This window comes from Anarhichas minor, unplaced genomic scaffold (genome assembly GCF_050575085.1).
Source record: "Anarhichas minor isolate MPS153535 unplaced genomic scaffold, ASM5057508v1 ptg000033l, whole genome shotgun sequence".
In the NCBI taxonomy this organism is placed as follows: domain Eukaryota; kingdom Metazoa; phylum Chordata; class Actinopteri; order Perciformes; family Anarhichadidae; genus Anarhichas; species Anarhichas minor.
The window spans coordinates 5,197,300-5,207,953 of record NW_027466479.1 but is presented as its reverse complement, the minus strand read 5'-3'; the positions used below and the strand labels follow the sequence as shown (position 1 = coordinate 5,207,953).

At 38.5% G+C, this 10,654-nt stretch overlaps 1 protein-coding gene across 5 annotated transcripts; it reads right to left on the bottom strand.

Moving 5' to 3' along the window:
• Positions 1 to 739: 739 nt before the first annotated feature.
• On the bottom strand, positions 740 to 6,467 carry LOC142965106 (zinc finger protein 706). Of its 5 annotated transcripts, none has more exons than XR_012957636.1 (5): positions 4,512 to 4,688; positions 3,924 to 4,074; positions 2,681 to 2,802; positions 1,997 to 2,062; positions 740 to 1,149 (listed from the first exon to the last, which is right to left on the bottom strand). XR_012957636.1 is itself a non-coding variant. In XM_076105841.1 (5 exons), exons 3-4 carry the CDS (start codon positions 4,056 to 4,058, stop codon positions 2,707 to 2,709), a joined length of 231 nt encoding a protein of 76 aa, XP_075961956.1. In that variant the 5' UTR covers positions 4,059 to 4,074; positions 4,704 to 4,759; positions 6,380 to 6,404; the 3' UTR covers positions 740 to 2,062; positions 2,681 to 2,706. The 5 variants fall into 5 exon arrangements, 3 of the variants coding, with proteins under 3 accessions (XP_075961956.1, XP_075961955.1, XP_075961954.1); XR_012957635.1 differs by having other exon boundaries at positions 1,945 to 2,062; positions 4,512 to 4,687; XM_076105841.1 differs by lacking the exon at positions 4,512 to 4,688 and adding exons at positions 4,704 to 4,759; positions 6,380 to 6,404 and having other exon boundaries at positions 740 to 2,062.
• Positions 6,468 to 10,654: the final 4,187 nt, after the last annotated feature.

The window sequence follows — 10,654 nt, the reverse complement described above, 5'->3', positions numbered from 1 at the left end:
CGGTAATCAGCGTTGCATGTGTGTCTGACCAAAATACCTTTTGTTCAGTCTTTGTTCATCCTGCATCGCTCCTTTCTGTAACGTTACTGGAGCGACAGAGCCTCTCCCAGCTGTTAGCGAGCTTTACCCAGCATGCAGTTTGGTGGAGAAATCTTATAAATGTACAATTATTAGTGTCACAAACTGTTGTCGTGTTTTACTGTCAAATAGCGTTAGTTGTGGGTTAATTGTTATAAAGTTACAACCATGACTAGGGGTCCCTCTCAATACACTTAAGTCAACTAGATCCGACCGTAGCGCGCTCAGCGGAGAACAGTATATTTTGCTGCCTGTTGAAGAGCGACAAGTTGTTTCGGCTGTGCACCGACCGATGACGGTATATGAAAAATTCTTATCATAGGGGAAATTAAAACCGGTATACCGGTTGAACCGGTATACCGCCCAGCCCTAGTTCCACCTCTAACAGCTGCAACAGTAAAGAGATGAACATATCAGTCAGTAATTATAATCCAATGATGGACATTCTGCAGAGCGCTAAGTATATTTTGATGCCAATATTTGTTTTTGAATGCAGGACTTTAAATTGTAACTATTTTTACATTGTGCTCTAGTAAATCATTTTATGACGTGGTCATTGTGTATCTGTTGTATGAATGTGATACGGCAAAAAAAACAGACAGTCGTAATAAACGAGGCGAGGTCTGAGCTCAATGGTTAATGTGTTGCTGCAGACTGGGAGTCCTGGTGGACACACATTTAATAATTACATCTTTCATCTCAACATGTACACAATCCGCTGAGAAAACCAGTAACATTATTTACATTGTTCAATTTATTGAAAAGGGTAAAAAAAAAAAAAAAATGTACAGTGAAAGGAAATTTGTGTTTCTGCTGTTTTTTGGCAGTTAATGAACATTTCTTTAACTCAATCATTTGGGCCAATTACAGTTTCTTCAAACTATGAACAACCAGACTGCAAACAGCTGATAGTGTAAATAAACAGAAAATGTCCTGGTTTAACTCAAGAGGGACATGGATGTTTTATTGCCAAGATTATGTTGGGAAACATACCGGAAGAGAACATAAAGTGGGGAGACTTGCTGGGTGGTTTGACGTGAGGTACTGTTGAGTGTTACCGAGTGTGGACACCTGTGGAGCAGCAGCACAGAGGCAAAGCGGTCGAGTCTTGTTGGACAATAACTGAATCTCCAGAAATAGTTTGAGACACTAGTCTACATTTCTCCATCAACAAATATACAAAATTAGATTTTAGCATTTTAATAGGCCAATATTCATGGTAAATGTAATCTTCTATAGAGGGTGCACTGATGGCTGAGGAGACATGCAATTACCTCTACAAGTGAAAATAAAATGTTTAAAGTTACAAGGAACTCCACAGCAGTGCCACAGCCATTGTAGAGGAGTGATTAAATGGACCCTTTTACAGCCGACGTCGGCAAAAATATGCGTGCGCATTTTGGCAATGGAAGTGGCATCTTGCCCCAGACGAGTTCGCAAGCTTCAAACATCGATTTAAAACTGTTAAATATTGGGCCACTTGTGTGCTCACCTGAAAAGTCAATTGTTTCGGTTGCATGCGTGATGTTTGGTGGTTGAAGCCTTGACACAGCTCTACAAGCTCGTGCACTCCTCCATACTTCCGATGCCAAACTGCGTGCGTGCACTTTCGTACGTCATCATAGTAATTTGTATAAAGTTGGGGTCTTAAATGTGAAATCGATTCCTAGCTAGCTAACATATTCAAAAATAGTTTTTTTTCCCTTCCCATTTTTTCAGACTCATCACATCTCCCAGTCATTACTCGCAAGATCATTTTATTCAGTGTTAGCAGGCAGGCCCCCTCCCCCATGTGGATAGCAAGGTAGTTGTACACAATAAATATAAAAGTGGGGTGCTGGTGTACCCGTCATTGTTTTCTCTTACACATGTAGGTACACAGCACATCCCTCCATCCCAACAGGTTGCCCATGAATACCGAGTGTTCGTCACCAACATCCTTCAGGCGTAGAGATTCAATGTTTAGTCCGTGGTCATTGTGTATCTGTAAGCAAGAGTTTTTTGTATTATGGCATAATTATGGTAAATGATTTTTTGTTCATTGTACAAAATGTAGAAAAGTTGTTTAAAGCCATTTTATAGAGACGAGCAGTAGAAGTTGTTTCACTATACGTTAGCTAATTCACTTGGAAATGAATAGTTTCCTCTCTACAATTGATTGCCCCATTTTCTAATCCCCGTGGCACGTCTGTTCATCATTTCCATCCGTGACATCAAAAGCAGTGCTCGTGACATTACGTTATCAAATGTGCGGACGTTCAAGAGAAACAGAGCATGTGTGTGACGCGAGTATGTCATTAGCAGTAATGTTACAGCTGTGAACGTAGCAGCGCAGTGTGTGTACAGTTTAGTTATCACGAATAATGCTACAACTCCTCAACACTCAAGTAAGTCCCCGTGCATAATAAAAGTGATTGTTTTTAATGAGCATTCGAAATTCCTAGAAATCAAAAGTGCTGCGGGAAAAAAACGCACTGCTAATAAGAAAGTTACTGATTTGGTGTGGATCGGCTCACAGATAGATGTGTTCAAATGTATTAATGGATTTGGGGTTTGGTCTGAAAAGACTTTAAGACATAAAACCGTTACTACTTGGTCTTACCCGGTTCAGGTCCAGTCAGCAGTTCTTCATGCCTGAACATCCACCAGCTCAGGAGGCATGGGGGACTTGGGGTGTTTGCTCTCAAAGTGCTGCTTAAAGGTCTTGGGGTCGGGCATCTGGGTCTGAAAAAAACAACAGAATCATGGTTTCAATTTATTTTATGGCAACAAATTAGAACTGAAATTTTAATTAATTTAACACAGTTTTTCTCAATTATTCACACACTAACACATGAGACACAATGACCACAACCTGTAAGTCATGAACCAACTCTGCTTAAATACAATGACATGTCCTGCTTTACACTGAGATTGTAGTTCTGAACCACATTTTTTTCAAAACACAATTCTCGACTCAATCTTCATAAAGAACATTTTACATAGAAAACAATGCCTTTCAAAAAGCTAAACCTAACTACCACTAACTGTCCACTCTGACTCCTCACACGGGCAAACACATATTTAACAATTGTTCATTAAGTAACCAGAGCTTCAGCAATAAAAGGGCCCCGGGTGAGCTCGAGAAGGAAGAAGAAGAGCGAGGAAGGACATAGGAAAGCTATAATCTCTGAGGACATTCGGGTCACTTTGGTTTAACAATGAGCAGGTTCACAGTAGGTAAGGTAAGGAATCTCTCATTATTGTGGTACCAATACAGTATTGAATGTGGACTGTGGTACTGTAAAGGTGAAGTATGTTTCATATATGTATGACATTAGGAACAATGCCGGTGATGTTGAGGCGCTGTGGCTCGACCCAAACAGCCTCATCCAGTTCTTACTGTATACAGTACATTTTTCTATTGTTTGCTTTGTATGTAGAACACTTTACACATCAGACTGTTGAGATGGATACAGTACTTTGGAAAAAAAAATAAATATCTTTGTGGTTAAGTATTACAGTATCTTTGTGTTTCTATGTTTGAGTATAAAGACATGAGACGAAACAGACAACTGTACATAGTTTGGAGGTGTGGACATTATGACTGCATGATGTAATCGACAACATAATCGGGAGCTTCATTTACAGCACACTTATAATGCACTGCAGAAGGATTATTGTGGGATTTTCTTCATTCATTCATTCATTAAGCTTATTGTTCTTCTCCTGCATAGACCCAACAATTCTGCTTATGGCAATAGTTAAATCTAACCATTGACATAATCTGATTACCATGGCAAATCACAAAAAAAATTTTGTTTTTACATCTACAACTAAATCAGTTCAGCGGGTACTGTTCTCACCCGGCAGACGGGGCAGGTGTGGACCAGTGCGGCCTTCGCTGCAGTCTTCTGGTCAGCGGCCATGCCTTTCTTCTTCTCGGCTGCCTTCTTTGCGTTCTTCTGCTGAGACTGAATCTTCTGATGCCCACGAGCCATGGCCCTCAACTTTGACCTGCAGGAATAACAAAATAAAGAGACCACAGATTACTATTATGACCAAGGTCGTAGATCACAACTTGATAGATATCTAACTATTATAGATGCAGTTATATCTAACTGCAGGGTGGAAAATCACGAGCAGCAGGTACGTTTAGGGTGTGATAAGCTGGTCCAACGAGTGTGAACTGACACAACCAGTTATACAAGATGGATACTATAACGTCTACATATCAAAAGACACTAATTTGAATATGAGTATTGGTACTTCCCTGCAATGTCAAACTACATCTGAAATCTCATTTGTGTTAATTACTCAACCCTGAAGATACAATCAATGGGAAAAATGATGTGGACACAGCTTTCAGTCAGAAGCCGCTTTACATTATTTTGGATATGCCCATTAGTTCCAGACAGGGAAATCATAATGTTAGTGCACACACCGACAATTACATTTAGTCTTTGTGGAAGACTCTTTGCCAGTGTGGTGAGGAAGAACTGGACTGGCCTGCACAGACTTCAGGTCAGGCCTGATAATCCAACATCAGTGTTGGACCTCACTAATGCTCATGTGTCTGAATGGTAGCACACAATGTGGACGGAGGGCCTTCAACAAAGACTGGAGGCTGATATATTCGCTTGTACCGTGGTGACTGTGGCTCACTGGGTTAAGAGGGTTGTCTGGTAACCGCAAGGTCCCCCTTAAATGGAACAATATAGTACAATAAATAAAAAAATTTAAAAAACAAGTACTGCCCATGGTTTTAGAATGAGATGTAAAACAGTCACATAACGTAATGTCCACATATTTCTAGCCATACAATTTAGATTTGGTTAAGTACACTCACTGTTCATTAAACCAAAGCAGTTGAAATGGTGCAGAAGATCATATAACATATCAAGAAAACAAAACAGCAATTCCAGATTATATTTAAGTCTAATATCATGAACGGAAGGCATAGTCCCTTCGTGTACACTTAACTAGAATAATGCAGATAAATAATATCTTGTTCAAGGCTATACATGCCGAGTCATTTATTGGTTGAATCTGTTTTAGAGAGGAATTGATTCACAGTAGCAAATCCTCACAAGTATACATTTTTTAGTTCAGAATTTTTTAGGTTTTTGCTAGAAAAATAACAAATTATTAATTCACAAAATAGATGCTTATACATTTTACATCAGTCAATGGATTAACCGTCTACCAGTTTCAGTTCTCATGCTGTTTATTATATTTTTTTGCAATAAACTGATGTGTTTTTGATCATTTGTCCACAACGTATATATATATCAATGAGAGTAAACTAAATATAAAACATGTATCTTAGTATAACACTGTACAGCTCAACAGATTGACATCCTCAAATTATCATCAAAACTGAAACATTATGACATTCATGAGCGTGGGATTTATAGCAGGACTGTTATACCAAACTGTAGTGGTTTAAACCACGTGTACTTAACTGACAACACGTGCATTTCGTAACTCAATTTGTAGGTTTGTAGATTAGGATATTACATACAGCTGTTAGCTGGTATATATTCAACTTGTTTATTCATTTCTGTATCAATGTAAGCGCCTCCTTCCCGTATCGTTTAAATCCAATTATGATATAACATAATCTTCATTTCACTTATATGGAGTATTCATTTCCCTTCATATGGTAATATTGTTCACCCAATGCCAGGGCACACGTGAGCTAGAGAGAAAAACCAAACAAGCTAACGTTATCTTTGAAATGCTTAGCTAGCTTAATCAGTTACGTTATTCATTCATAATACAATTAAGAGTAAAGTTAACTTGGGATGTCTGGCTGAAAGGCTGTTACCGCCGACTTACTGAACGTTACATGTTGAATCGTTTAACTCTTGACTTCACAACATCAGCGACTTCAACTTGTTACGCTAGCTAGCGGTTGTCCATGTTGACTATCAAGCTAAACATCGTTAACATGGCGTTTCCCTTTAATTATGGAATTGGCCCAGCAACATACCAACGTGATTTGCTCTTATTTGGAGGGGTTAGCGTTGATTACTCAGGTGTTATAGGACGAATTTACTAAATATAACTCGTTTAAAACGACTAGCTAGCTTGTTAGCATCGTCCAAACAGGCCTTTCCTCAACCTGCACCGCCTTGCTAACACGGTTAGCTAAACTAGCTAGAGAAGCTAAGAGTGCTTCTGACTCCGAGGTATGACGCAATACAATGTTGTGAGAGTATACAGAAACAGTTTCGAATACAAATCACTGGTAGATAACCCCGTAACAAATCGCAACTGCTGAATATTGATACAAGTATTCGTTTTCAGGCGGATTTACCTTCGAGATTAGACTCTCTCTTTGCTTTATTGTCGGCCTCTTTTTTTGAAATCCGGAAGACATTTCAAAGAAGGCTTTTAACCGTGCCATCCAGTTAAAACGTACCAAAGAAACAGGCAGCGCCACCAGCAGGACTGGAGCCAAATTGCAGCGTCTCAGCATACTGCCCGGCACCAAAGTGTACCAGCGCTGTTGCTTACAATCTATGGGTAATGTGTGCGTGACAGCTTGGTGATACTAAATTAAACGAAATCTACATGCGTTAAATCTAAATGAAAATAAAACGTATAGATCACATTATTGAACCGTTAACTCATCACTATATATTTATACAAATCCACCTAAAAACGAATACTTTACTTTCAAATAGTCAAGAACACAAGAGCACACAAACTTATATATGAAGCCCTTATATATGAAGAGTTAATTTGCAAACTCACCAGTTTGATTGATTTCTATGACCGCAATAAAAAAACACGACCTGACCTGAGGAAAATAAATCCCAAAAAGTGCTGTTTTTGCAAAATAAATGTTCATGGGGAAACAACGAAACATGAGATGATTGTTTATATGTCACATGAAGTAACTCCCACATAGTTTAACATGACATACATTTCCTTTCTTGAAATTTCCCTTCATGTATAAAGCTACAGCTTCATTTGATACCAACTCTTGTTAAGTGTAATGGGTCAAATTAAAGAGTGGTGCTGTTTTACTTAAAACTGTAATGAGTCCTTCTACATTTTAAGAGAGAAGTCTTCAAACGGAAACACAATTTACGTGGAGGTGAATGGAGCTGATATGGGACATTTGAATTATCATTAGTAATGGTTGAAGCTGACCATTAACTCTTAAGAGGGTTTATAGGATATAATGATGTATAATCAGTCTCAGTCTCAGCGGGCCACTTCACCTTTTAGCATGTTACATTTCCACAATTAACTGAATCAACAAGTAAACATATGCATGTGTGGGAGGTTGTTAGGATCAGTAATGATTGAAGTGTATATAATCTGAAATCTCAGCATATTTCAGCCCCGTTTTTCTCAACATACTTTACTGAGTAATAAAATAGATATGGTTTAAACAACACATCAAAGTATTAAGTAGTCAAAGCAATAAGAGCTTTTATACTTCTCATACTTGTTTATTAAAAAAAATGTATAAAGATGACCTTTCTTGAAAGAGAATATTTTATATTGCATTGCTACTTTTACGTAAGGAAGGAATTTACCGGTGGTGTGGGTATTCTGACTCGCTGATCAACCCACTAACACTGGGAACTACTACATCCTGATCCCAGTGATATATACTGTATAATCCTAAAGTATTGGTACGCTAACTTCACATAATTTGTCTCCACTTGCATATCATTTTTGTTGAATGTAATCACTCTAGGGCTGATCTATAAAGTACGCCTGTCAGCAGTATAATGTTCAAAGAGATAAAACTTCATTGACAACCGCAGTCCATAAATGATGTGAACTTTAGAACGATTGGAACATTATATAAAAAAAAATAAGCATTCATTTCCTTCTTGTTTCAGTACTCTAAATTATTTCACCGTAAATTAACGGTAACTTACTGGCAGCAGGGACGCCAGTAATTTACTGTGTTTTACGACGCACTACCGTAATTTATGGTATCTTTACGGTATCTTACCGTATACTGGATTACGGAAGGTGATAGTAGGATAACTGTGTTTTACCGTGATTTTACGGTATATACTAGAATGTTACCATTTATTTACAAAGGGTAATACAACCCAATACTTTTGCATTTAATTCCCAACAAATAAAAGAATAACAATAGACATTCAATACATACTTGTTGCAGTTTATTACATGTTCTCAAATAGTAAAGAGACATTTGTATTACATCACAAAACTCACAATACTGCATGTTTAGAAGAAAACTAATAAACCAATAAAATCGTTAATGACCAGCTTAACTGAACTCATGAGCATCAACAGTATAACACTGAATTAAAATAGTATTAAGAACAGTGTAATAGAACTGCATCACAGTCTAGCTTGTTAACAAGTCTTATACATATTTATAGTTCATTTGAACAGCATGAACTCACACATGAATGAAAACGATAAAGAGAGAGAACACCTTGAAAGAGGACTTGACTGCAGCGTCTGGCTGGTTTCCTCAATCTCTGATGACGAGTGACTGTAAAACTAACAAAATAAAAACTTTAGAAACACAATGTTCTGAACTTCTGGAAAGTTCTATGACATCCAGGATAACCACACTTAAAAGAAGCTTCGGGTGTGCAACCGTGGGTTCGCATGTGCCTCACATGTGTTAACATATCAGTGTAGGTCTTTGCAAAAAAGCTAATACAACAATACCACACAGTTTAAATGAACAGACTATGTGATGAGCTGATTTCGTTAGGTGAAGAAATGAAGCTAAGTCAATGGACCACAATGGACTAACATTCAACAATAAAATGAGTTTAATCTGGTGTTGGGAACGAAAATGGAGCGTGTTTGGTTATCAGCAAATATGAAACTAAACTATCAACATCGATGGAGTTATTAACATCAATAAGTTAATTAGTAATAACTAATAATAACGGGGCACCACCGTGCAAACAGGGACCGATAACCAAGCTATAAATTGAGTCTCATAAATTATTGTTCACTCAGAATGTTCACAGTCAAAGTACTGTTCTACAGTGAAGGTTGAATTCGAGCACAGGCCACTACATCCAGCTGTTATCACACACATATGCACAAGTAATCACAGAAGACTGCTCTTTAACATATAACAGAGTTTATTAAATCCAAATAATAAATGATCAAATAAGGGTAAGAAGAGAGGCCCGAGGCCTGCAGACTCACAACAGAACAATGTACTGAACAACCGTGAGATTAAACTCTTTGTTAACAAAGAAAGGAGGATGCACTTTGTCTTTAAATAGTGAACAGCAGCTCTGGTAAGTTAAATGCGTTTGTTTTTCCATCTGCAGTAGCTTTAATATGTTTATATATCAATATGTACAACTTGTTTTTATGAAGATGGATTTTTGTTTGGTTTTATATGTGATAGGAACCATTGTTACGTCCAATGTTGCTCTGGGGACATATTTAGCAGTTGCCAGTGTTGCCAATTTAGCGACTTTCTCGCTAAATCTGGCGACTTTCTGAACCCTCTTGGCGACTTTTTTTGTCAAAAGCTACTAGCGACAAATCTAGCGACTTGTTCTGGTGTTATTGGAGAATTTTCTGGTGTTTTGACGTTAAAGCACGTACGCTCTGCACTGTCATGAACGAGCAGCGGGTGTTGCTGTGAGCACCTCCGCCGCCCCAAAGCACTCACAGGCGGACTCTCTCTCATGCTACATCCACACTACTCCGTTTCTACTTGGAAGCAGATTTGTCAAATAGAAACGATCTCCGTCCACACAGGAGTTTCAGCATCATTCTCGAGTTGATCTGCATCCACACGGCAGCCTTCGAAGGCGGACAGCACGTGACCATTAACGTACACTGGGCATGCGCGTGACGGTGTAAACAGGAAGTGGATTGCTTGCTTAGTTTAAAAAAAATACGACAGAGTAATAAAGTAGTCTTTAATAATGAAAGGTTGTATTTGATACTTAAGATCTTCCTCTATAAACTCAAACAGACACAGTTCGTGGAAAGTTTTATTTTTCAGACATAGTTACAGCGCTGCGGGTCTATCTCTCTCTCTCTCTCACATCAGGGGATAAGCTGGGTCACCCAGCATAAAAACAGGGACAGCATCTTCGCCCTCTATCAATTATTTAGGGCATGGGGGAATTGCTCCATCTTTTAAGGCACAACTCTAGCTCTGAACATCATGTAACATGTCCGAGTAGCTAGCTTCTAAGCTAATTTTAACATTACCGCCAATGGGGAAATGCTAACCGCGATTAGCATTAGCGAATATAATATATCTTCGTACATCTTTTCATGCTTCATACAGACATACTTACAGACTAAGGTCTCTCAAGGCTACCAAACGGAAGAAGTAAAACGAAGCAGCGTGTCTTCTCATTATAATCTAAAAACAACGAGGCACTAACTGTTGTTGTAACTCGTAGCTCTGAATAGCATTTACGGCTAACTGGCTTGGCCGCATAATAGGGCTGATGACGCCGCTGGTCACGGCGCTCGCTAATCGCCCCAATAACAGCTGCTTTCTCCACAGAAATGCAGACTTTTACTGCACAACAGCTGCACTCCACCTCCAACTACTGTGTCCATACGATCTAAATTTACAGAAAAGAAACAATTT